The sequence below is a fragment of the Lineus longissimus genome, chromosome 9, assembly GCF_910592395.1.
Source record: "Lineus longissimus chromosome 9, tnLinLong1.2, whole genome shotgun sequence".
Taxonomy (NCBI): Eukaryota; Metazoa; Nemertea; class Pilidiophora; order Heteronemertea; family Lineidae; genus Lineus; species Lineus longissimus.
Genome location: NC_088316.1, coordinates 6,645,342 through 6,673,200, shown reverse-complemented (window position 1 = coordinate 6,673,200; position 27,859 = coordinate 6,645,342). Strand labels below are relative to the sequence as shown.

General features: G+C 41.6%; 2 protein-coding genes and 1 long non-coding RNA gene across 11 annotated transcripts in view; 1 reads left to right on the top strand and 2 right to left on the bottom strand.

The window, feature by feature from the left end:
* LOC135493600 (glycine receptor subunit alpha-2-like) overlaps positions 1 to 27,859 on the top strand; it is a 387,954-nt gene that overhangs the window by 109,045 nt on the left and 251,050 nt on the right. The window contains exon 1 of one of the 9 annotated variants that reach the window (XM_064781062.1): positions 7,145 to 7,238. The exons of 6 other annotated variants lie outside the window; for them this stretch is intronic. The gene's annotated coding sequence lies outside the window, so the exon portion shown is untranslated. Of the gene's footprint in view, positions 1 to 7,144; positions 7,239 to 26,429; positions 26,573 to 27,859 lie in introns of those variants that run through there. 2 more of the 9 variants (XM_064781061.1, XM_064781064.1) reach the window with 2 other exon arrangements.
* On the bottom strand, positions 15,770 to 18,381 carry LOC135493789 (uncharacterized). The gene is made up of 4 exons (XR_010448294.1): positions 18,159 to 18,381; positions 17,563 to 17,721; positions 16,950 to 17,138; positions 15,770 to 16,635 (listed from the first exon to the last, which is right to left on the bottom strand). It is a non-coding gene; the product is annotated as an uncharacterized LOC135493789 (long non-coding RNA).
* On the bottom strand, positions 18,555 to 21,886 carry LOC135493954 (uncharacterized). Its single transcript, XM_064781641.1, has 3 exons — positions 21,760 to 21,886; positions 20,285 to 20,506; positions 18,555 to 18,835 (listed from the first exon to the last, which is right to left on the bottom strand). Exons 1-3 carry the CDS (start codon positions 21,770 to 21,772, stop codon positions 18,738 to 18,740), a joined length of 333 nt encoding a protein of 110 aa, XP_064637711.1. The 5' UTR covers positions 21,773 to 21,886; the 3' UTR covers positions 18,555 to 18,737.

Below are 27,859 nucleotides of genomic sequence, written 5' to 3'. Positions count from 1 at the left end.
GAAAACGCCGGTGCTAGAAAACGCCGGTGTTTTCTTGTCACCGCGATGGATTCAGGGCTAAATGGGAGCTAATTTAAGCACGGCGTTTTATGTAGTGTAATCACAAAAACGTTAGTTAGTTCCTACACTCGGCGACATGCGGCGTGGTTACCACTGCGCATGCGCTGCAATTTCGTGTCGGTCAATCGCGACTCCAACAATAACAAAATATTGGAGAGGTCTGCAGGAATTTCGTATAGACCACGCCATCTGTCGCCGTGTTCAGTAACTGCTTCAATGTAGTGGAAGTCCTCGCCGTGTCTTCTTCGGGCTTTTTCTGGTTCGGAGTATCCCCGGGGTTTAAAAACGCCGGGGTTTTCCATGTAGTGGACGTACTACTATAGTTGACCCATCGTTGTCCAACTGAACCTAAATCATACCTATTAACTAATCATTTCAATTTAAAACTAAGGATATCTTTTGTCATTAAATATAAGATTGATCAATCGATTAACCCCAAAAAGGGACGGCTTGGGTTCTCAGCGAAGTCAGAATCAATAGACTTAATCGACCAAATATAATCTAATCATACCGCAACTCCTACACAAAGGGAGGGTCACACTCTAACAATTTTTCCATCTGACCCCGACGCCGAGTTCCCAAATCATACCTTCTCGTATATAAAAGGGTGGAAATAATAGTTATCCTACAAAGCTAACCAAAGTAATATCCACCAAATGGTTAACCATCTAGGTTTCCGGATAAGTAAATAAATAAATAAATTGAATTTCAAGCCGTCTGTTACAGTGCAGCCATTTTGAATGCTAATCAAATAGACCCCGGATGTAGAGGTTGATATACCATTACTGGTAAGCAAGGAATCGCTCAGGATACGAGCTTTTGTTTGTGATTAACTGCAACTGGACCAAAGCACATTGATAGACAGCCTTATACAGCTCGAATTAAAGAAGCTCTCTCTATATATATATATGTCATTACACATTCTAAAACATCATGGTTGCAACGACGAATTGTTTTTAATGTACACTTCTGCCCCCGATTTCGCCGCAGTGCTTTTGGCATGTTTCGTGCGTTAATGTACAATCAAACGAAGCTAATCTGTTTGAGGTATTCATGTTAGACATTTCTACCGACTGATGGTATTGGCTTAAGGAATTGATACCGAACTGGAGGTATTGGTTGTCTCACCCAAACCGCGAGGCTTGAGCTAAAATGCAGACAAAAACCGTGGGGTAGCCGAGGTTTTGACCAATATTTTTAGCTCCACCCGAGCGGTTTGGGTGAGACAATCAATCACAGGGGCAGCGGTAGCGCAGTGGTAGAGAGTCGGCCTCATGATCAGGAGGTCGTGGGTTCGACTCCCGGCCGAATCACTGCTTAGTTCCCCTACTGGTCGAGTTCAAGTGAGCACCTTCTGGTTGCTCCTTGAAACCCCTGATTGATTTCTGTGAAGACCGGGGTAATAATATGATATCCCAAAGCGCTTTGAGCCAGAACTTTTGTGTCGCGGAATTGCGCTATATAAAAGACTCATTATTATTATTATTATTAATCAATATCGACAGTGAGGTACCAATTTATATTCTAAAACATCTCAAATTGAATATCGAATAATGTGGTTTGAAATACTTTTAAAATGCTTCCACATTTTGCACCAATCCAAGCGGTTTGGGTTAGTGAGGTTTCGCAACCATCCGGTTAGGCCGTACGACGACGTTTATCTATTGTTCGGGTGAACTCACACAATAGATAAACGTCGTCGTAGGGCCTAACCTGGTGGTTGCGAAACCTCACAAGCTCGCTCATGTTAACCTGTCATTTCGCCCAAACCGTCCTCGCTCGGGTTAGCTTACATTTTAGTTCCACCCACTTGGTGTTTGGCGAGACAACCACTTGTTTGATATATATTCCATAGTTATATTCTGCGTGCGGTGGGCAAGTTTTTATTTTGTAATCTAGGTATTGGCGTGTACGTGAGTCACGTTGATTTCCCCAAGTGTTATGGTAGACATTGAAATATCGATGGGAATATGCCGTCAGTGATGGTTATTGTATCTATCTTAAACCGTAGTTCTTCTCTGTCTAATTCGGTGCCGTGGTCATGATTCTTTATCAAATCGGAGTCTTTCAATGAATTCATCGAAAGACTCTGATCAAATAGAGGAAATGGAACGAATTACATTGTTATATGGATCGGAACAGAAAAAAGCTGGACATATATTTTTTGCGAAATTTTAAGAATAGGGTGTTGATAAAAAGTTGATAAAAAGTTGAGAGATAGAAATTCAAAATAAAATCTTACCTGTACGTTAACACACAACTTATTATAGTCTATGTGAGGTTTACTTTACGTTGAATTTACGGTGGGCGCCCAACATCAAATCTATGTTGGGCGAACATTACATGTTATGTTGGGCAAAATTGCCTGTCTACTCGCATATGTATACAGGTTTTAGCTTCGGGGAGCGAGGTTGAGTGCTTCTGGCAAGAGAGAGCCTCTTTTTTCATAATTGCAGGCCGAACGATTGCAGCTATTGATCAAACAGGTCTTAGTTACAACTACAAGTAATGTTGGATTTCAGCCCTGATTTCAGGATTACAGATTAAACATTTACCACAAAGGTACTAAACTAGACATCATCCCGTGACTTCGTCCTGGAGAATCAGTTCCCCAGATTGCCGAGAATCGTGTCAAGCCTTCCAACTTACAAAGCAACTTACCTTGCAAAGCAACTGCTTGGGCCCTTGGAGAAAATGTGCCAAAAGGTGCAGTCATTGTTACGTTTTCTGAAATAAACAGTCGTGTCCATTCTGCAAACATGGATAATTAATAAAACATCATAATGCGCTGAATTTCGTAGAAAATTTACCAGTGGTTTTTGTGGTGCACGAACAAATCAATCCATGTGTATTTTCCAATTTGTTTGTTTACCTAGAACAAACGGGTGGTCCATTTTTCTCTCCATGTGATGCAAAGTATGCGTGAAGAACATACCAGGTGAACACAACACTTTTTCGTTAAAAGTCCCCGAACAAGACAGTTTTTCAAACTTTATTGAATAACTAAACCCTTTTCCCCACTGTACAAACGACCATGCTATACCATCGACGCTATGGGCTATAGTACACTTCCGCGAAAGAGAATTATAGAATACAATAACCTAACACAATAGAAAAAGGAAATGTATATATCCCGAGTATCTGGACTGATGATGTGCTCTAGCCGTTCTTGAGTAATTGCCACTTTTCGATGAATGGACTCCTTATACTATATGTGCTCACATTTCTACTAGTTTCAGCAACCGCGCGTGTCTCTCACTCTGTGTTCACTCTATGATAATGAGGTAGACATAATTATGAAAGCCATCACGTAACCTTTTGGAACGGGTGTTAGCCCAGAAGAAGGACGTATATAAATATAATCATCGTATTGGGCTCGCAACTGATTTTCATCGATTACCGTGTTGACACTGGTTATTCATACAAGGAGCCAGGGTGTGTAGGGAGGGGCCTAAATTTCAGTTTTGCTTTCAATGTGAAAGTGCGTTTCGCCACGTTTTCTACAGTCACGAATAATAATTCAAAATACAGATGTCATCAAACATTCATAAATAAAGACTGTTGACAACGTACCAACCATCCCCATTCCCGCCTCCACCCCACCCCTCGGGTTTCTAGATGCACCGCTCCCGTCGTCATTCTTCGAGAATGTCAAATCAATATATTTGAAGAAATATGAAAAAACAATTATACATCCGCTGAATCGAAACCGGGCCCCGGTGGAGGGTATGATGTGTTTACGACTGAGCCATCGCGATCGTAACCAATGAAAGGATATGTCTCAAACAGGAATTTGTACTCGACGCACCGTCATACTGGGTGTCCCAAAAAGAATCCATACATCAGTACCTACTTGTACAATTTGCCGTGGCATGTAGGCCTAGTAATTGGATTAATGTCGAAACGTCATTGGATTAATGTCGGTAGCTCTGGCAAATGTCGTTGCATTTCTTGCGAATTCATGGCCAAGAAGATGCGCCTCCGCAAAATCATCCAGATAATGTATTCTCTCATTCAAAGAATACGCGTAATGGCGCCGGCGAGGGCGAATGGGCATGTCATCCCTGTCATCGGCAGGGGCGCGGTCATCTGAGTCTTCCTCATGATCCCTGTTTTCCGTTACATGGCAGCAGGTATAAAAACACTAACAGCAGGAAAACTGTCCTCTAACTGCAGCAAAACGACATTAATCCGAGGACGTTTCGCCATTGGTTAGCCCATTTGAGGAGGAGCTGCGGGGATGAACAGCGGTGAGTGCCCATGGTCAACTGTCCTGGTATGTTTCATTGCTAAAATGCTCAGTTGTGGATACCTGTCGTAAAGAAATGTTCCTTCTGTAACGTTTTGCTGCATCGTCACAATCACCTTAAATGTCGACGTCACCACGCAAATCATGTTCAGTGTCAAATGATTACTTCATGTTTCTGTGACAGTAACATCGTAAAATGTCATCAAAATAATAACCAATAGTCAAGAACCTGATAAAAAGCAAGTTATTAAATCTTGCTTAGTTCAGTGTTTTACGCATACCTGATCATCCCGGGATTCATGTTGTTATAATAGGCGGTTTCTCTAGGTACCATCACTCCTACTCTATAAACCGTAATATGGACTTAGAGACACATTACTAGGCCTACCTGCTGCGGCAAATTATACTAGCAGGTACTGTATACCGGTGAAATAAAAAAATCATATTTTTTCTGTTAACGATATATCCGGCGGATTAAAAGCTAGTCTGGGTTAGTGAGGTGGTCATTTGAACTGACGGCTCGCCGCTTATTCAATCAATGCATGATTGTATGTGGGGTGGCATTCTAGTAGGTGCGCAGCATTCTGTGTCACGATGTGACATTGGGTGTTTCCGTTTCTGAATATTTCCACTCAGTGTTAGGGAAGGTTGAACAGAGACTGACGTGATTTTCTGTATCTACTCGTATTGAAAAATCATGGTGTCGCTAGCTGTCCATTGTATCGAAACACTGAAATATGGGAAACAACCACATATGCTTATACTCACCGTACATGCTTCTCAGATTTGTCCTTTGGACAGGGAATGCGCCGATACTTTAAATAGAAATGTTAGTCCCTTTAATTGTCAAATACCACCGAGGCCACAAAAAGTATAACCTTTGATAATTAGTATGAAACAAGAGCAGTGATAATCGACTTGAAGATGCAATATTTCATAGAAAAACTTCTGTTGCTGAAGATTTACAATTGACATCTTCAGCAAATATATGTCATGTTTCTTGATCTGCATTCACGAGATATATTGGTTATCGAGGTGGACCCTTGATATACGATACTACCGCGGTACTCCTTCGCCGCAATCAACTGAGTATGCTCAGCAAAATCATCTTCATTTCATCCATTATTTAGTGAAATGACACAATATTATTTTTCATTAATCCAATTTCATACTTGAATCCTAAGGAGTTCGTTAGAGCGAGTTGCATGATAGTGCCAATTAAGTATATATGTTCCATGATTTGTGATGTACGCCAGGCCGGTTTCATTTGACGCAAAAGACCCTGTTGGGGAGACCGTTGTAGTAATATGTAGGAAAATAACGGAATGCTTCAGAAAGTTAATCTGTTGTTTCCTTTCAACATATTCTAACATTTCTCTACGCCTTTCGACGTTATCCTGTATGGACATGTAATAATGACAGTGAGGCACCTATAGAGTAGCGCTGAAATGATAGAGTTCTTCGCTATAATGTTGGAAAATGTGTGAAAATCCTTCAACGAAGGAGGAATAAATAATCCCGTCATTTTTCCACATTCTGCGATGTAGGAAAATGTCTTGATTCAGCAAAGTTGGGTGAACTTCGTCTTATTCCTACATGTTCAAACATTTTATACTAATGAGGGATTAGCATGTTTCCAACATTTTCCTACCGACCAAGGATTAGTGAGACTGGTACAAAAGATTTCCAACATTTGCTGTTAATAATGTTAAATCCTGAATTCGTATAGAAGAAGAGTTACCTGATCAAAAGGCAATGATGGCAATATCACTTCAGGCCAACTTCAAATTACTTTGAGTCGAGCATTTCGATTGGCCACCCATTTATATGAATGTGCGTCTGACGGATTTCCCAGACCTTTGGGCCGCTGGTGAAAGGATGAGGAGACTTTAGAATTGATGTTCACCGCCGGTAAGACGGCATGTATTCATCGCCCTGGAGCACTCAATCAGCAAAAAGGTCGTTGGAATCGCGCATTGACTGGTTAAAACTTAATGTAGTGTAGCCCCGATTCCGGGGATCCATTATAGCGCCCATGTACATGTATAGCCCATAATATGGATTGCATGATAGCTGCCTACCAAAATAAACTCTGCGTTTTTTAGAGGAGATGAAGGCCAACATAGAGTTACCAAAGCCTCAAACCTTAATACATACGTCATGGCATATTGTACATATCCTCATGATTTGTGCAAAGCTAGCAAAAGCAGCATTGCTTTTCTAAAGAACCGCCATTTTTTTTATATAAGTCCGAGGTACCTCTTCCCAAGTTTCTCAACTCAATTTGCTTCAGGTTTGCGCTGAATGTTCTTCCATCATAAAGAAATACATGTAGCGTCAATTCTGCGTAGTAATCACGTATTGTAACTTGGAAATTATCAATTTTACCCACTTGCCGATTATTTAGCTTAATCGGAAGTGGACTATAGCCAATAGCACCGCTATTATAGCCCGATAGTTTGTACACCTTGTTTTCCATTCTCGACATTCTTGCGAATCGACTCTCCAGGGTGGTTATATGTAACATAGCCCTCCCCCGATCCCCCTAAGAATATAGAGAAATATTAAATGACCCTGCCAGTTGTTTTTAATTTCGTTATGCGGTGTTGCGAGAGGTCGACATTACAACTTTAATAAGACCCCTCCTGTTTTACCTGTCGAGTTTTTTTACAAATGACCAAGTAGGATTTGCATCGTATATCTTTCCACTGGTACGTTTCTTTCAGCAAGTTTTAAAATTAAGTTAACCCGCGGTAGAAACCTGATTCAATCTTCCGGACAGGTATCTGAACCGAAAACTACCACCAACTGCTTATAAGCAATAACACTGCCAGTTAGTTGCTACTTGTGCGATAAATACTACTTACTAACTCTTCACCAGTCAGGAGTAAAAAGAAAAACATCCGACATTAATGATACAACTTTTTTGGTGAGTACCTCTTTGTCATTTAATTTGATATAACTTCTAACATGTCTAAGAGAAGTCCGCCTCTCTGGGAGAAAGTATCATACAATGCCAGCAGGAGAGGTATCCATTTTGGCGATGCATCGTCACTATGTTTCCCCGAATCTTCCGTAATTCCTGTCGTGCTGTAACTGCGATCAATCCAGGAAACCATAGGCTTATACCTTTTGCAATAGTATAGTATCAAATATCACTAAGATATTTATACTGCACCATTATGACTGTCTAAAATGATATAATGGTGGAAGAGATAGTCGCAAACCACAACTACATGTATACACAATCATATTGCGTTATCTTACCAATAAATAAGCAAGTGCGTCTGGAACGGCTATGATGGAATTATGACTAAGGAGACCTCACTGGTAATTAACTAAACGGAACTGTATGGGCATTTATATACTACACATATTTGACTCGGTAAATTAATAAGACCAGGGCCTGCTTGTTCAAAAAGAGTTTTGTCACTAACGCTGGCGTTGATTTAACTTTGTGTTAGGTCTAACGGCTTAACTGAAGGAGATAACGCCAAGTTAAAGTCACGCCAGTGTTCGTGACAAAAATTGTTTTGAGCAACCAGGCCCGGGTCGTAATCTGGACCTGTCTAAATTTGCTTTTCGTGCACACTATCCAACGTAGTCTCCTCCAAACAAACGTGGTATATGTACGATTGACATCTGGCCTTTATATCGTGGGCATTCTACGATTAATGAACAGCCAATCAGGAGTCCGTTATAGTGAAGGAGGTTAGGTTGTTGATCTTTTGTTTTAATATATGGTCACTGCCCGCTTGTCCCCGCTCCCCGGGCGCCCGCCCGCCCGCCCCCCCCCCCCTCCGATTCCACCCTACCATATAGACCCTGCATTTAGGCCCTACCCTTTTTAGTGCAGGCAATGCTTTGAATTACCGAACATCTGCCTTTGACGTCCCCGTTATGCGCTCCGACCGTGCGCCCCGACCAGTACGAACCGCCGGTGTAAAAGTAGAAAATGTCCCCTGGAAAAAGTGTCCGGCCCTATTGTATTCTGCTAATATGTAAAGTCAAGAACTTAGTGAGCCCCCCTTTAGGTCGGGGGAGCTCCCCCGAACCCCCCTACGAGCATATGTTAAGTGCAAGCTCTAACAACTACAGCTGTTACAATGGGGGGACACCCCCCAAACCCCCCTCCGTCGACATAGGTTTTTACCAGTGCGTTGGGGGGAAGCTCCCCCCAAACCCCCCCCCCCCCCCCCGGTGGACAGTCAACTAGCCCTTCTGTGTCATACTGCTGGAGGGGGGGGGGGGTGCGATGGTACCATCCATATAGTTCCTTCCGACACATTTTTGTTTTGGTAATGTAATACATTGTGATTGACCTTATTCACGGGAATCGGGCGTTTCCAGTGATATACGACACAAATGGGTTGTCCTCATGCATTCACTTTCGAAACGCATTTTAAAATAGATGTTACGTCCTGTTAATGGGGCACGTCATCATCGCGTACATTTGGGAAAAACTCCCTAACGAGACCGGAGCAGACGGCTGAAAGTAGTTTAATTATTAGCCGCTAGGGTACAGAATGTACGTCGCTCACCCGAATTTTTCACGCAACTATAGCTAAATAGAGCTAGTTCTAGTTTGTGATTCAATTTGATACTTCAGATTTGGGCAGTAGACCAATATAACTTAGTCGTCAGTGTGGTTTTAAGCTGGAAAAACGTATTTGTTTTTCTTAAAGTGCCTTTTTTGGACGGGTGTGTGCGATTGTTTTGTTTTTATGTCACGTGACCTCGATCATGTCGACACAAAATTGAAATAAACCACCCTTTTCTGTCATTATTTAGGACGGATATTTCTCTGATAAAAATATTAATATAATTGGCCAATTTCTTAGGCATATGATGTAGCGAATTCCCATGAAGATTTAAATTAATTTCAACCAATGGGATAGCAACCACCACCGGAAGATCGCGGAGAAATCGGTAAACTCAACGGAGTTAATTCAGAAAAATACCAAAAAAAATTGTTTGTAGGATATACAATATTTACTCTCTTTATTTCTCATCAAATCAGTATATACTCCCACACACACGTGTATCTTAAGAGCCCCTCCTAAAGGGGGGCTTAATATGTAAAGTCAAGGACTTAGTGAGCCCCCCTTTAGGTCGGGGGAGCTCCCCCGAACCCCCCTACGAGCATATGTTAAGTGCAAGCTCTAACAACTACAGCTGTTACAATGGGGGGACACCCCCCAAACCCCCCTCCGTCGACATAGGTTTTTACCAGTGCGTTGGGGGGAAGCTCCCCCCAAACCCCCCCCCCCCCCCCGGTGGACAGTCAACTAGCCCTTCTGTGTCATACTGCTGGAGGGGGGGGTGCGATGGGACCATCCATATAGTTCCTTCCGACACATTTTTGTTTTGGTAATGTAATACATTGTGATTGTCCTTATTCACGGGAATCGGGCGTTTCCAGTGATATACGACACTTAAATGGATTGTCCTCATGCATTCACGTCCTGTTAATGGGGCACGTCATCATCGCGTACATTTGGGAAAAACTCCCTAACGAGACCGGAGCAGACGGCTGAAAGTAGTTTAATTATTGGCCGCTAGGGTGCAGAATGTACGTCGCTCACCCGAATTTTTCACGCAACTATAGCTAAATAGAGCTAGTTCTAGTTTGTGATTCATTTTGATACTTCAGATTTGGGTAGTAGACCAAAATAACTTAGTCGTCAGTGTGGTTTTAAGCTGGAAAAACGTATTTGTTTTTCTTAAAGTGCCTTTTTTGGACGGGTGTATGCGATTGTTTTGTTTTTATGTCACGTGACCTCGACCACCATGTCGACACAAAATTGAAATAAACCACCCTTTTCTGTCATTATTTAGGACGGATATTTCTCTAATAAAAATATTAATATAATTGGCCAATTTCTTAGGCATATGATGTAGCGAATTCCCATGAAGATTTAAATTAATTTAAATTAATTTCAATCAATGGGATAGCAACCACCACCGGAAGATCGCGGAGAAATCGGTAAACTCAACGGAGTTAATTCAGAAAAATACCAAAAAAAATTGTTTGAAGGATATACAATATTTACTCTCTTTATTTCTCATCAAATCAGTATATACTCCCACACACACGTGTATCTTAAGAGCCCCTCCTAAAGGGGGGCTTATAATAATAATATTTTTATGGTCCTATTATCGGGTCTATCGAGACCATGACTGACAATGCAATAGCTCAGAGATTGAAGCGCATAATAGAATCCTTTGTTTCCCGGACATTCTATCCTAGGACATTTTAAACTTCTACACCGGTCTAGTGTGATCGTTATTGTAGTCCTCTGAAGATATCAGCCCGAGTCAGCTTGCCAGCACAAGGAAAATAGTGGAAGAGTACCCTCCCCTGATCCCCACCCATAAACGTGCCCGCCCACGGACCCCAACCACCACCACGCCTTTGGCTGCACATTGATTTTTTTACTCTCTCCGCCTCACGTTTGATTGGAAATGCCCCCAAGCTCAGGATGATAGGCCTACTTTTTCCTATTCCGCTGGGTGATGAGTCAACCGAACGTAATCACGACGCCAACGGAGGTTCTTCGAATGCATTGCGAAAGTGACGAAATCAGCGCCTCTAGTCTCAAGATTGCGAAATGCTCCAATTCATTTGTCGTAATATATCGCTTACCATCGGGACGAAATGGATTCTACCAGTAACAATAATGATACAGGTAATAGCATGGTTAATGAAGATTTAGCAGGTATCAATATTATTGTGAAGTTTTCTTTACATAATCGACATTGGCGGCGTTTGGCCAACCAAACCAGCCAGCCCCTTTCGGTACAGCCTGCATACAATGTCAATAACATAGGCCTATGCACATGATGCATCGAATGTAACTGAAATGAAATGCATGAACAGCAGGGCAGCTGCTGTGCAGACTGACAGAGGTATAAAGGGCTAAACTTTAGAATCCCCGATCGGAAATGACGTAGTTTGATCGCATTCAACTATAAATCCATTGAACAGTGGTGCTTGGTTGGTCAACCGATGACCTTTTTTTGGGGTGTGATCGGGGATTCTAAACTCGTTCCGTATAAAGTTATTTATGGACCCTTGACATTTAATAATAAGCGGAATCTTGATTTGTTTGCTTGTTTCACCTATAGGAGATGGGTAGGCCTATTACTATTATTGGTATTATTGTTAATGTTATGTTAGGTGAGCACACTCACTGACAGTGACACTCACACTCACGGGCCATCATGGCCATGGCCATGCAGACGCAGTGACAGTGTGGGCTATTATAAACTGTGAGATGCAAACTTGTGATATCGCGATATGGGTAGGTAATCATTAAGTGCATCTCACGGTTTATATTATAAGCCCACAGTGTGACGACAATCACAATTGAATAATGTCGATGCCAAAATCATGAAATGCGAGTATCGTATAGCGAGGCTATAGTTTTGTCCAAGTTTGTTACGAACTGACTACGGGTACGGCAGCCGTATCCCCAATATGAAATTGAATTAAATGCCGAATTTTCATCGTTTACTGAACTTGAAAAGGCAAAAAGAATATATGAAGATGTAAACTTTTGCAAGATGTATACTCGGAGGTCTCGAACGATCGAGAAGTGCCTGAAACGGACGCCGAAGCGGCACTTTAATCCACAACTGCAGTTTGGCGAGCTGCCGTACGAATAGCCAAAAAATGTTCAGATACGGCTGCCGTACTATAAAAACCTAAACGGCAGTGGCAGTGACGTAACCGGAGGTGAATGCTTTTGCGCATGCTCAGATCACTGCCGTACGAATAGCCAAAAAATGTTCAGATACGGCTGCCGTACCCGTATCCTCGGCCAAGTTGTTATGTAAACTTGGAAATCTGGACTTTTACTACAGCAAATACATTACAGTCATAGGCTTACTCTGAAAAGGTTCCCTTCAAACTTGGTACATGTACAAACAAAATTGGCATTTGGATTGTGAAAAAAAAGGATGCAACTGTGACTCTTTCCCATTTCCCTCTCTCTGCAACCAAACAATGGAGAGAATAAAGTTTTAATCCTTCTCGTATTGTTCTGGACACTCTCCACGCATGCGAGGAGTTTGGTCAGGGTCTTTCTCGAAACTGTCTATTGTACTGCCACATCGTGAGAAGATGATGGTATGGTACAAATGTAGATAGCCATGGTATCTAGCACTGCATTTACAGAAGCTTAGCAGCCCACCCGGCCTTCATGTAGGCCTACCGGTACATTGATTTAGTTAATGAATTATGAGTGACTTCCTCACGCACGCTGTTATTGTAACTGAACCACTGAGGACCAGGAATGCTTATTAAAAGTGGACCCACAATGATTATGATGACAGTACAGTACTGCCACTTTTTAAAGGGTAATTAAATTAGCGCCATGTCTGCATGACAGAAATAGTAAAATGGGGATACAAAGCAGACCTGGCGATATATTATCGTGCAATGGCGTGCATAAGCTGATTTAGAAATTTGGAACCATAAGCTGATTTAGAAATTTAATTTGCGGAGCAAAAACAAACAGTTATGTGATATTTCCATTGAAATAATGGACTCCTCGGAGTGCATGATGCAATGAGATTACAAAGAAACATTCAGCCAAATGTTCAGTTGTTGAAAGGTTTAATGAGGAACTGACCCCTGTATCCTCATATCCAATCGGGGGGGGGGGGGGGGACAATTTGGTCGCATGGCCATCAGAATGAAATGTAATTGACTTATTTTGCAGGAGACTATTGCGCAGCTGAGAGAATAGACAACTACGACCCCAAAAACAACACGTATTACATAAAGTGGCAAGGATATGATGCGTCCCACAACTCATGGGTAAAAGCGGAAGACGTAACTTCTCCTCTCATCTCTTCTTACAAAGAAAAATTAGGTAAATCATGATTGAAAGGATTATGGCTGTGTGCTCTATGCAGTTGATGTTGTAGTGGTTGTGAGTCAGGCTGATGCAGCAGTTTCTTAGAGGTAGTGCCCAATTCAAACAACTGTAGCTTATCACATAATTATCGTTTATCAGAATTGTGGAGTCAAAAGGAAGGATTGACAATCAATTTATTGAAATTCCTTCAGATGATACATTAAAAGATGTCATAAAACTCACCTGTCCATTCAAAAGGCTTTTGTATTGCAATTACAGAACGGTTTCTATTCAATAAAAACACTTCGCTGGTGAGAAAATTGTTGGGAACACTTCAAAGCAGTGGAAGTCTTTGGTTCAAAGGCATCTCAAACCAGTATGAGGTTGCAGCATGAATGCAGTGTAATTGAGATTTGCTTGTTTTCTTCGCCTTAATTCCATATATTTTGGTAGTGTACCCTTGAAGAAAATGATATGATGTCGTGTGATACTAATATCTGCATAATAGTGGTTCTTTTAATTTCCTCTATTTTAGGTTTCGGAACGCACAAGAAGTGATGCACCTCATGTCTTTCGATTGTTGAACAAATTTATGTGAATTTGTGCAAATCCTCCTGCCTGTGTTTTTTTGTTCAGTGGAATTCACGTATTTCGGTATTCCTTCTTCACCTCCACGCATTATTCATTCTGACATAAACTCACATGATCACTTTTGATGAAAGATTACATAATGGATAATATTGAATTCGTGCAAATATTGTACAATGTAAACTTATCATATCTTTCAAAGGTCTCATTAAAAGTAAATGTAAGTTACATGTACATGTACTGTGGAATTATTGTTTTTTCAGACAATCTGTGGCTGTTGTATACATGTATCATTCAATAAACGTGGCATTTTTCATATTATTAGATACATATATAGTCTTGCCTTTATCTTTGCTACCTCCCAGCGACTTGACTACATGTATTATAAGGGACCATCTCAAAAGTATTTTGAAGCCTAAAAGACTACGGGTAAGTCATTTAGTCTTTTTGAGTGTGGTCACACCCAAGACTAAGTGACTTGAGTCATTTTTGCTTCAAAAAACATGTACCTGTGAGATGGTCCCTGAATTCATACCTTGAGACAATATCCAGACCGGCACTTAATACTGAGTTTCTCTTGAATTGGCATCCATAGAGAAGTCTGGCTACATGTGCTAGGATTGCAAATTACAGCGTACTTAACATGTACATTGGACTTGGAGCCTCCCTCGGTGGATACCTCTCTAATAAGGACACTGGTGCTGAATTGGTTTGGGTGGAATTCCACAACCAGGACGCCTTTCAATTGCAGACGATATTGGAGTGTCCTAACAGCAAGGTAACACTTTACTTAGACAACGTCACGTCCAACAAGAATACACCTGCCACATACGGAAATACTGCCTTTGAAGACGTCATTCAGAATGTTTGGGTTACTTAAGGATTTGTCACACCCACCCAGAATATACACAAGATGTCATTGAAAATGCTTAAAAAAATGTCACATCCAACCTGAATACGCCGAACGTATGGAAATACCGTCTCTGAAGACATTATCCAGCATGGTCGGTTTACTTTCGACACAATGTCACATCCAACCTGAATATGCCTGATCGATCGTATGGAAATACCGTCTCTGAAGACGTCATCCAGAATGGTCGGATTACTTTCGACACAATGTCACATCCAACCTGAATACGCCTGATCGTATGGAAATACCGTCTCTGAAGACGTCATCCAGAATGGTCGGTTTACTTTCGACACAATGTCACATTCAACCTGAATACGCCTGATCGATCGTATGGAAATACCGTCTCTGAAGACGTCATCCAGAATGGTCGGATTACTTTCGACACAATGTCACATCCAACCTGAATACGCCTGATCGTATGGAAATACCGTCTCTGAAGACATCATCCAGAATGGTCGGTTTACTTTCGACACAATGTCACATTCAACCTGAATACGCCTGATCGAATGGAAATACGGTCTCTGAAGACGTCATCCAGAATGGTCGGATTACTTTTGACACAATGTCACATCCAACCTGAATACGCCTGATCGTATGGAAATAATGACTCTGATAATGTCATTCAGAAGAGTTGGGTTTACCTACGTATGATATAATGTCACTTCCAACCAAAATACTGCAGCTGCATATGGTATGTAATTCAGAATGATGGCTTACTTGAGACAATGTCACATCCAACCAGAATACACCTACCGCATACTGAACCACAGTCTTTGAAGATGTCATTCAGAGTAGTTTGATTTTTCTCAGTAATCCAACAGCCCGCTACATGTATACGTGTACATGCAGGACAATACAATGGTCAGTCACTTCAAAGCGTGGCCTTCAGGGGATGGCACAAGGACAAGGGCAACTTGAATACACAACCTTTCTCAGTCAAGATGAGGCAGATGCTACTTGACCATACACATCTTTGACACCTGTCTGCTCATTTCCGGCAAAAATTAATGGTTCTTTATACATGTAGGCAGCCTGATAGTATCAGCTGTGTTCACCCAAGGTGAGCAACAATGAAAACAAGTGCATGTATTTTGATGCAAGAATCATTTAATTGCTGCTGAAATTCACATTCAGCCAGTAATACAAATCTGCTTATACATAATTGGTGGATTCACAATATATCAGATTACACAAAAGGCATTTTCCAAGGTCCCTAGTGGTCCGGCAATAATTCTAAGTCGTTTTGGGAGTTGCAGGACATCAGCCTAGCCCCCTGCGGTCAGATAAAAAAATTAACCAGCAGCAGGTACCCCCCTCATGATTAAGTTCGTCCCGAGGGCCGGAACATCGCTGTATCGTCGAACAGTTGGCAGATTCCTGAGCGCCAGACGAGCAAAAAAACTCTCACTGAACAGTTTTGCCTCAGTTGACACTTTTTGCCATACGACGTCATTTTAGGGTCGTCACAACACCTGATTTGTGGCGTAGTTTCCCAATAAACTGCATTGGAAGTTCGAACTTTCACTACAAAAAGTCACCTTATTCACAAACATGCTTCTTGAGAACCTCTGCAAGGGCCTTAAGAGATGCCACAGAGTTCCGAAAACGTTAGCATCTCGTGGCATACTTTGTTAGCTTCGAGTGACATTTGGGGACACTATACCCTTTTAGGCAAACTTAGATCAAATCAAGTCGAAAAAGATCGGGATTTCTGAAATAAATCCGGCTTCAAAGGGTTAATTACACGTACTCAATGCCAATGTCATCACAATCCTCCTCCTCAGAGCTAGACGCATCCTCCTCCGAATTTGATTCTTCACCACCAGGTTGCACCTCCCCTTCCTCAAAATCCACCACGATCTCTATGTCAGTGTCTATACATTCAAATACATCTGTTGCTTCTAGGAGAAGGTCTGTGTAGAATTCCTTTGATTCCAGCAGCAACTTCACCAATCCATGGTTTTCTTAAATAGAAGGAGAGCTGGACATTAAAATTCTGAAGTCATCAACAAAGGCAATGCACATACATCTGCAAACCAATAGTTTATGTCTGTCCAGTTAGATTAATGAAAGGCATTCAGTTTGAATTAATTCAAAGTAGGGCGTAGTACATTTGTATTAGTAAACTGAACCTGAGCTGGGAAAGAACGAAGTTGCAATCAGATCCAGATCAGCATCCACAGCCCAGATTAATTCAGAGGTAGTGCCACAGCAAGACAAGTACATGTATGCATCAACCTCCACAAATGTTGGGTAAAAATAATTGCATGGCCACTACCTTGGTTTTTGATGGCCTCATTGTTCACGGTGTTGATTCCGTCTTCCAAGGTGTTGATTTTTTTCTTGAAGAAAAGAGCAGTTGATACCATCTCTTGAATGAGCACAGGCAATTCCTCGATGTACCTGGTCATGTGTTCATGTATATCAACTATTTTCTTCTTCAAAGCAAATGTTTCTCCCTTGTTCCCTGAATTGAAGAAACAAATATTAGGACTACAGGCTAAAAGTTTCTTGCTCCATCCCTCCTACATGTACATACGAAACGCTGGTAAAAATACATGCTGGATATGTCAGAAATGTGACTATAAGATTGAGGCGCAACTTAACATTTCACTTGCAACCAATGCTACATTGCAACCAAACTGTGTTAAATGTACAAGGTAGAATGTACTTTACATCACTTGAAGACCAATGTACCAGTAAGCCTAGAGCAAAATGCCGACCCAGGCTTTAAACCTCAAATTGCTTGATAAACAACAGCTGGATCAATTTCTCTGAACAATCGAAAATGACTGCAGGACATTACCACTTGGAGTTATTTGTGTCCTGGACTTTGTGTTACATGTACTAAGTGAAGTTTGTGGGTAAATGAATATGAAGTGAATGCCAACCTGCAGGATTATGCCAAGGCAACAAATAGTCCTCTTGCGTGACTTCGTCCACAGAAACATGACAGTCTGCTTTTGAATTGTACAGTGTAACACAATGCTGAAGTTGCTTTCTCTCCTTTTCAAGACGCTTTCGTAGAGAAGCCCAACTCTTTGAAGCATCTGAAATGAAAATGATAAACTTTTAAACTGATCTATATAGCAGTGAACTCGACATGCATCGTAACTGCACAAACTGCTAATATGAAGAAAGCCCCTTTAATACTGTCGTGTTAATTGCTATCTTTCAAATCATGTCATGTTATTTAAACCAATGAACTTTATAAGAATCTGAAAAGAATGAAAGTGTGTATATAATCAAATTGAAAAACTCCCGAAGATAGGGCAGAGGCTGGAAAACCTGGTCAACAAACTGGGTTGACCATGGCACAAGGAAAACCGTGGTGTTCTTGCAGCTTCTATCTTCAGCTCCAGACTCTGAATCACATTCTAGAGAACAAGTTGTGTTTTGATTAAAGAGCTGTGTTCCTTCAGTTATTTTTAGTGCCTGTTACATGTACACTTTGAAAACAAATTTATCTCCTATAAATATATCATACCTGATAACAGCTGACGACGCACATGAGACACAAATTGCACATGATGAACTATGTTTTCCCATTTTCCTAAGTATTGACCTCAATACTGGCTCCCGCACCTCCTCCCAACTCTCCTCTTGTCTTTGCTTCCGGTCAGCATGCGCAACAAAATGCCTTTCTTCCATTCAGATTCAGTGCCTGGCACTTCAGTACTATTGGAAGCCCGAATCCCATTCAGAAGCTCCATAAGTTCAACTCTCACTGTAAATTAAAAGTGCATTGATAAATACTACCGAGAAAGAAAAAAAAAGTTCCTAAGTGTTGATTCGAAAATACCATTATTTGCCTTAATCAGCAGCCAGTGTTGCCCAATTAACCTTTAAAAAAGAATAAATCATTTGCAAACTATAACCTGACTTGTGATCAACACAAAATTCAAAATTTAGATGAATCAGTTAACGTCGTTTGACCTCTGCAGCCGTAAAAAGTATGGTAGGTCAAATCGGAAACTTACTCCTTATAAAATACACAACTTGATTTGTGTCTTGGAATAGAGCCAACTAGCTGATGAATAAAAAGACCTTAAAGTTAAAAGACAAATCACAAACCTTGCTGGAACACTTGAAAATCGAAAGGTGCATCGATTTCTACTTCATGATTACTTGGTAGCAATTCCTCAGGAAAGTCCTTTAGTTTCTCTGGAAAAACAAGCAATTTTGAAATTAAGGCCAAATGCAGATTACACCAGAAAAGATGCAATTTCTTCCATGGAATTTCTTACATAATGAAATGGCCAGGGCCATTGTGCTCACCTCATGTGGAGGAAAGATGGATAAAGAGCATGGTATTGTGTCATGTAGTGTTAGGTTTGATGTAGGTCCAAGCAATTACAATTTCCCCAAAATGGCCAATTTACAGTACATTCGACCTATGTGACCTTGAAAAGTAGGTCAAATCAAAGAAGACCCGGGTGACACATTGAATGGTTGTTAGAATTAGATGTACCTATGATATAAAATTGGTGCCAATCGGGCAAGTCATTACTAGAAATAATGGCATTTTGAAGAATTTAGGATTTGGCCTCCTCCCTGGAGGCCAAACGGCAAATCAGATCGCACCAAACTTCAGTACCTGCGATCACCTGGCCAAGGGGTACATGTGTACTTAATTTGTGATCAATAGTCATTGCAGTTAAGAAACGTGCCATAGTTACGGCCTGACGGCGAATTTACGCCATTTGACCTCTGTGACCTTGACAAGAAGGTCAAATTAAAAACCTGTGTGACATATACTGTATGGTGGTTAGATGTACCCATGATATCAAATTGGTGGCAATCGGGCAAGAAGTTAAGGAATAATCACATTTTTAAGGTTTTTGGATTTTGCCACCTGGTGGTCAAGTGGTGAATCATATTGGACCAAACTTCGGTCCCTGAGATCACCTGACAAAGGGGTAAATGTGTACCAAATTTGGTATCAATAGTCATTGCAGTTTAGAAACGTGCCATCGTTACATCCTAATGGCCAATTTACACCATTTGACCTCTGTGACCTTGAAAAGGAGGTCAAATCAAAAACCCGGAGGATATATGATGCACCTTTGCTAGAAGTACCTACCATATTTTTTTCAAAATTTCCCGACTACTATTAAGGGAGATATTGCATATTTTCACTTTTAACGTTTGGCCCCCTGGTGGCCAAACCATGAAACGAATCGGACCGAAACTTGGTCTCCAAGGTGTCATTACATAAGGGTACATGTGTACCAAGTTTCAACTCAATAGCTCTAACAGTTACGAAACGTGCCCTGCTAACGGACGACGGACGACGACGACGACGACGACGACGACGGACGACGGACGCCACGGTATGGGATAAGCTCACCTCTGCTAAGAGGTGAGCTAAAAAGGGTGGAAAAGACTAATTTTTCTGGTTTTATTCTAAAGATTGGTGAGAAATTTTAACGAGGTATAGCAGTGATAGGGTTGGATTTGTAGGCATAAACCATTTGTCCAGAACATATAATTATCAGTTAATTGCACAAATGTAAGACTAGTCTAGCAGCAATATTTTTCCATGTATAAAGCCTAATTGAATATTGATGGCTCAGACGAGGTGAAGGCATTTGTCAACCAAAAACAATCTACCTGTCGTTGAGGTTTTCTTCCCTTTTCTTTCTCTTCTGGGAACTGATGGACCATCTATAGCACCATTGATGTCCCTGGATGGAGCCTTCACATATGGCTTTAAGTTCTTTTTAGGATAGGTTTTCCTCTTTTCCCTGCGATAGGAGGCAGCCAACTCTTTGATTCGTGCATAATGCCCTGCATTCTCGCAAGAAGGATTATCACCATTACCATTGGATGATGCTGAAAAACAAACACATAAAGTGACAAATACTAATAGTCAAAACTATGACTTAGCCTAGACAAAATACAGCCTCCATGCAGGCAACACTCGATTTATGATTTTAACAAACACGAAATACTTTTCTACTGAGTTTTGTAACACCATGATTCTATCCAAATGGGCCATTGTGCGCTAGAGTGACAGGCCTTTTAATTACGTGGAGACCTCTACACCCTGTATTTTTTTAGCCTATTTTGGGGGACATGTTTTTTTGCTTTTTGGCTTAATTTGGGGACATTTCATCACGCCAATTTGCCTGAACAGCGATGTCATAAATCAAAGTTAGTGACTGATATCACCACATACACCTGAAAAATCATAATTTTAGGGGAAAACTTTAAAATGAGGCCATTTGGATGAGATTTGGTTATGTTAGGGGTCAAAAAACGCTTCAGGGGGTCATATTTAAAAAAAAAAGAAAAAAAAGACCTAATTTGGGGACATCCTGTACGGTGTAGGAATCATGTAATTGAGAGGCCTGAGTGACCTTATACAGTCCTTCGTAACTGGGAGTGCTGACCTGCCAGATTTCGGTCTCATGTTCACGGGCTTAGCGCCTTCGTTGCTCAAGAAATAGGCAAAGAACCCCCCCCCCCACTGCGATATCAGGCTACGCCCCTGAACGTTCATGTGATACATGTTCTATGTTATTTTCGAATTGGTCAATCACTGTGCATGAGGTGACTTGTGACAAGACATCACATGGAAATAATTAATGCGATGACAGGGTAATCGGCCTGGGAAATATTGAAACGCCACAATATTTGAGGCCACAATTCATGAATTACCTCTTTTGGCAGAATGGCAGGCACGCCGGTCTAAGTCAATGAATGTGAAATTTTGAATTTATGGTTAGGGCCAGGGGGGCGGCCTGCCCGCCCGGCAAGCGTGGCCACACAGGGTAGGCTAGGCCTGGGGGGTGGGCATGGTGGGGGGGGGGGGGACTATCCCTACCATTACATCAATCATGAATGTGTATGTCAATGATGACAAATAATGATGAAGATGTCCACGCATCGAGCATTTACATACATTTACGGCAGCAGCATGGGGATGCATCTCATTTATCAGGTGGTAGGCCTAGCTAGGCACGTGCCCTGCTGGGCCTGGGCCGGGGCTGGGCGACGGCCATGCTTTTTTCTCAGATCGATTTAGGACAATTAGCCTAGGTGACAAAAAAACAACACCTTGGCGACCATCTGGCTATACTTACCACCAAATTCCATGGTCAGGATATTTGATGCGGTCCTAACTATGACATGGTCTACGTTTCATAGCCTACCGGTACTTCAAACCGTAAATAGCAATGGAATTGAGCAAAACTGAAACACTACAACACCATGAACACCATCCGATAAATCGAATGTCGCACGTTCTGTATCCCGCGAGATCTCGAAACTACTGCGCACAGGCGCGAGAAATTATATAATAGCTCAATTGCCCCCTACCCCTTCAATTCAGCTCAGGCCCCCTCGACTAACTACCTCCACCCCCCCCCCCCCCCAAATGTAAAATGATATCGTTTTTAGATTTGCTGTCGGTGTAGTCGGGGTTTGTTTGTCAGTCAAGGGGGCAACCGAACGGGGGGGGGGGGGGGAGTTTCACGTGCCTGTGCTGCTGTTTTAGTAGCGGCAGAGGCAGTGGCTAAAAAAGTAGCACGAGAAACGAGGATGAGCTGATATAGTTCTCCAGTAAAATGGGTTGCCGCAAATATTGACAACTTTAAAACTGTCGAAAACTTGCGTGAAGATTTATCAGAATAATTGAAGAGTCATGAAACTATATGATTACTACAAACCTAATGCAAATCTAAAACATTCATACGGGCTGGTTTTGCGAATAGATGGATACCTTTGTTTACAAAATGATGTCACTCTGACGTCACGCATAACTTAAAAGATACTTCGTTGCTATAGTTCATCATTATCCCACTGTAGCGCAATGTCTGTTTAGTTCCACCCCTAGCTGAAAGGTGGGGCAGCCTGATTTGGATCGTGGGATATGTACGTTATAAGCCACTAATACCAATCGTAGATATACCACTATTGTTTGCGGAGAATGCACTGCACTATCATAAGTTGGTAGGAGGAGAATGCAAACAAATGACACAACGACATTTGTCGCTGGCTAATTAATGTTTATAAAGTTTTTCTGTCCAGCAATGCAAAACGCCGGTGGAACACATGGGTCGACCTGCCAATATTCGAGTGTTTCCATAAAAGCCATGACTGTTCCATATCGAGGTAAACGTTTCAATATTTACTTCAGCATTCCAAACAATGATGGGAGACACTCAGAAACGGGAACACTTAATATCGTACCCCGGTCTAGATTTTCCGTAAAGCCGGGTCTGATATGGCCCTTCTCTCGTGTTGAGAGTTAAGTTAGCCCTTATAAATACCGCGTTAAACTGGAGACCATATCATAATTAGTATAAACGCCACTAACCCGGTCCAGGCACGGTAATTTCTCATTGTGTAATTGCTCGCAGATATCTTCCACCGGTGATTAATCTTTCTTGTTTAAGTAATTTTAAAATTCAATCGTTGTCTGTTCATGATCAAACTACTCAAACTGACGGACAATGCGAAGACTTATTAGACATAATTATTGATAAGCTGGATGGGTATTGGACAATTCAGTCGCCGGTTTCAGTCAGACGCTTGATAAGACCAAAGACGATACATATACACGAATTAAAGGCTACAAAGTCGTTTCTGTTCTTTTCTAAAACACGCTTTGGGACAAAACGGTATCGGTCACATGACCCATCAAATACATTCCGCATATCAGAAACTTAAACTCTTCGTTAGTGTAATCATGGACAGAATTAAAAACAAAGCCAAGCCAAGCCAAGGTCAATTTTCTATTGTACGATCTGAGGTCCAGTAAATCGTTTTGTAAATATTTAATGAGCGCGTATATCAGTCAATAATCGGGCTTGACGCTTTTAGCTCAGGGATAAAAGTATCAAACCTGATCAGATAGTTTGGTACGGCTACATACTTCGTAAGTGAGGTGTAATCAACTTCTTTACGCGAATGATTTAATCCGGTGTTGAGTCAAGCATACGCCCACTAGCACGCAAAGGAAAATATACGTTTATCGCTTGATCCCAAAACTATGTCAAACATGTTCGGCCTCGTCTACTTTTACCTCGAACACCATGTAGCATGTTGACTGATAAGACAGATATAGGGTAACCCACGAATAATCGCCTTGCTTCAACATATACGCACCACCGAGAGAAATCAATAATCGTGCACATTTCACAACGGAGCTTCTTAAAGTGGTCGTATCCCAATAACCAAAAATGTGAATTTCCCTGCAAAAGATCCGTATGGGCGAGGGGTCCCATCAAAACTACTATTTCGCCACAGCTACACAGGATGATGAAAGGAGGTCATGTGTCAATCATCTGTGCCCTGTGACGGAGGTGAATTGTATTGCCGCTCTTCCGGCACCTTAATTAAAGAAATGAGAAGTTGATGAGAGATGATATCCTGCTCCTGAAATACTCAAAGCAACATAACCAACCAGTAGTTTGTTTTCCAACAAAGCTGCAACCAATTTTGCAGGAATTTAGCGGGTTTCCTTCTCATCTCAAATTAGCAGGTAAAGTAACGAACTGACTCATGGTCAGTTTGTCCAAGGCCATCCTGAACTTGGCGTCCATATCATTCGGCACTCACTCGAAGTAACCCGAACAAAGGTAGTATTCCAGGGGTTGGGAAAATTACCATAATTATTCTGACATGCTAGCAAGGGTGATTTTATAGTGGAGCTCCGGAAAGTTCGGAAAGTCATCCTTCTGGCTTTCAAATCGACCTTGAACAAATCAGGTTCTTGAGTTTGCAAATAGAACTTGACATAAATCATCAGTGTACAATGTGTTATCGGTTAAATGGCTTGTCAGCAGCTGTACCGAGGATTCCTGCACCTGTTGGAATGTTAAAAAACATAATTTGAGACATAGCATAATCCTCACGCTTGTAAGAATCCATCAATGTAACAAGAAATGTACACTTTTACTAATGTTTCTTTGTTATGTACGTTTTCATGTGATAGTGCAAACCATTATTAGAAGGACCCAACTAGAGCAATTTCTACCCGCCGGTCAGAATTAGGATATGGTTCGGTTTTGGTTCTATAGAGATCAAATACATTCTGAACCTCAGATTAAAAGCGCGAGATACATGTAGGATGCATTTTTCATTCTACATCCAGCAAAATGCAGGGTTTTTTTTACCAAAGAAACCTTTGATCCATTTCATAAGGCATTTGATGAGCCTTACCGGTGTAGGAGTAGAAAATGCTCCCCAGGAAAAAGTGTACGGTTCATTTGAACGGAATAAAGGTTATGGTTCCAGAGGCCATGATAGTTGATACTTTAGAGATTTATTTGTTTCCCGGACATTCTATCCTAGGACATTACAAACCTCAACACCGGTGTGACAGCGGATATAGTCCCCCTGGAGTCATAGTCCGGTATCATTGTATTTGACCAATTAAGCAGCATGATCTATTGTACCGCTAACCCTAACCAAAGCATTTAGCAATGCGGGCTTTTGTTACACGGACTATCAGCCCTAGGACTACTATCCCCGCCACACCGGCATTGGATCGTTATCGCTCATGCCAGATATGCTGCGTAGTTCGTGGATCTAAGTACAGATGTCTCAGATGGCGACTCAATGCATCCGCAACGGTCATTGTGAACACTGCACCCCCCCCCCCCCCCCCCATCAATGATAGACGCAGATCGGCGTCGAATGACGTCGATCCCTTTGGAGTTCCAAATTGTTCTACCGATCAATTCCTGTCGAACAGTTTAGAGAATCATGTTGACAAATCGTCGGTAAATAGCGTGGACCAAAAATCTTGCTCTAGCTCTTGCGTTGGCCTATCGAAATTGTACGCGGGTCGATTTTCTCTCGATCGTATATGTGAAATGTCGACGTGCTTGCGAACAATGAAAATTACAAAATTATCGCTTCAAAATATAACGCCACTCTCCCAGAAAGAGTTCAGATTTTAAGAAAGAGATTACGGTATCGCCTGCTTGATTTTAATATGTATCTCCGAGATTTAACTTTCTCAACATTGACGCTGCACTGAAATGACAGTTATGACAGTGATCTTATGATGTTCACCACGTTTGCTGGGATGATCTAGGGTGAACCCTGCCTGCCCTCACAAGAATAGAGATTAGTTGATTTCGCGATGAAAAATGGCATTCTGGTGATACGTGTTGTTTCCTTAGCTCGAAAAATCGGTTGTAGCTTTCACTAGATATATGTGCAAAGTAATTGCGAAAAATACATACCTTTAAAATCTACGTATTTTGCTTTTGCGCCAGCTGATGAGGCAAACCAACATACATGTACATGACAGGCCAAGTGGTCATATACCAACCACTCATTGCTTTCGCGTTACAGACATAGCAATGAAAATAATGTCCAACGCACCAACACCAACATTTGTGACCTGGACTGTATTGAAAATGATGAAAAAGCCGACTAGGTATATTCGACAATACCATTTTTTCTAGTCGACAGAAAGGCGGCGGATAGAAAATAAACGTGCGAGTGTGTGCGTGTCTGTGCGTGAGGGGAGGGGTGTTAGTGTTTACATTGACGGCTGTGTTACTCGAAACGATAAAGACTGTTTATCGGAATAAAGAAAGCTTTAATAAACGTATTAACGCGTCAAGAGCTGCGCGATATGGATTGCGCTACGAAAAACACTTGTTTTGACAAGCTCAAGTGCAACAGTTTGAAATGTTTTCATAACCTACAAGCGTGTCAAGATATCTCAACAGTCATTGTTTACAAACAATATCCTCCTCATCATCTCAATGAGTTGGCAATCGTACTACGCCATGTGGCGTCGCTCTGTGGAACTTCTCATTCTTGGGTCTGGATCAGAGCTGCATGTTTCTCGCATCTTCGGTAGTAAGCAGTGCTTTGTTATTTGGGATTATTAGTGGTGTGCACACTGCACGGTTGTAATTGGATATTCTTTAGGTAGGTCGCTTTTTTTTTCTCATCACTCTCGTACGGGGTTACACATATGTCTGTTCAAGTAATATCTGATGTACAACCAGCCTTAATTGTCTAGGATTTTATAGGCACCACCGAGCCATGTCGATTTAACGGAATCGACGGATCAACGGAATCAACGGAAACTGGTCTGTAACCGATACAACCTGGTTCCCATCATGTATCTGTATCAGTTGGGGGGTTATACTGCGGGGAATCCCGTTTGGGGAAATACCCGATTGGTTCAAGGTCTTCACACGAGATGGAAGGACGAATTCGCTGGTGTTGATCATACAAAAACCCTTTGAAGGTGGGCGGCCAGGAATTTCTTCAATTTTCTTTTCTCCCTGAACTTATTGTTCTAGGTTTAGTTAATAAATAGGCCTAGGTTGGTATCGCTCAAAACCAGACTCTGTGCTCGCCTCGAAGTGCTCGTTATAGGAGCGTAGGTACATGTATTGCATGAATGACGTGAGGGGCTTGGTTACAGTCTAGGCTAATATTAGGGCTTAGGCCTAGAGGTTTTTGTCACGTGCAAGGTACGGTATAGTGACTCATTGAGAAGAAACAGGTCTAGGGCAATCCCCCCCCCCCCCGCCCGCATTCGTTCCACTGTCCCCTATGACTTTTACCCATGGACAATTTCCATTCAGGCTATCACCCCTTCATCAACTGCTTCCCATGGCCTAAATGTACATTACTTCCCCTGACTTCTGCCGCATATTTTAGTATCCCTTGATCATACAAACCTTCTCTACTTACATGAAAATCGTGAAAAAAAATCGATGACCAAACAAACCGATCTGTTCTGACTGAAGAATGGGGATTCCCAGAAACAACCTCGTATGCCGGTAATATAGACTGTAAAAAGTATATAGGTAGGACGTGGAACAAGTCCACGAAAACAGAACCTCGCAGACCTGTTTTTTTTGGTCGTTTTCTGTTCATGTGCAGTTACTTTATATAACCAATACGCGACCCCCCCCCCCCTTCCCCACGCAATACTCTAAAAAGTACGCCTATTCGATTACTTTTGAAAGTAGTATTTACTTTAGGTCCAGGTATATCAATTACATGTAATGACTAGGTTAATAAACATAGTCACCCTTGCAGACGAGTTATACATCAAGAATCCTCAGCAGACATGATATGTAGATATTACGAATCATGTCTGGTCATTGCCATGGTAATGATTGGCCTACAAATTAACTGAAACTGTAAACTGAAAAAAAAATCTGCGAAAATAAACACCCACGAAAATTTCACAGTTTA

Bases quoted from the DNA above. Each gene is read 5' to 3' on its own strand.
- LOC135493954 (XM_064781641.1), bottom strand. The intron at 18,836-20,284 runs GTAGATTGTTTT...TTGTTTTTCCAG, and splicing joins GAAGAAAACCTCAACGACAG to AGAAACTAAAGGACTTTCCT.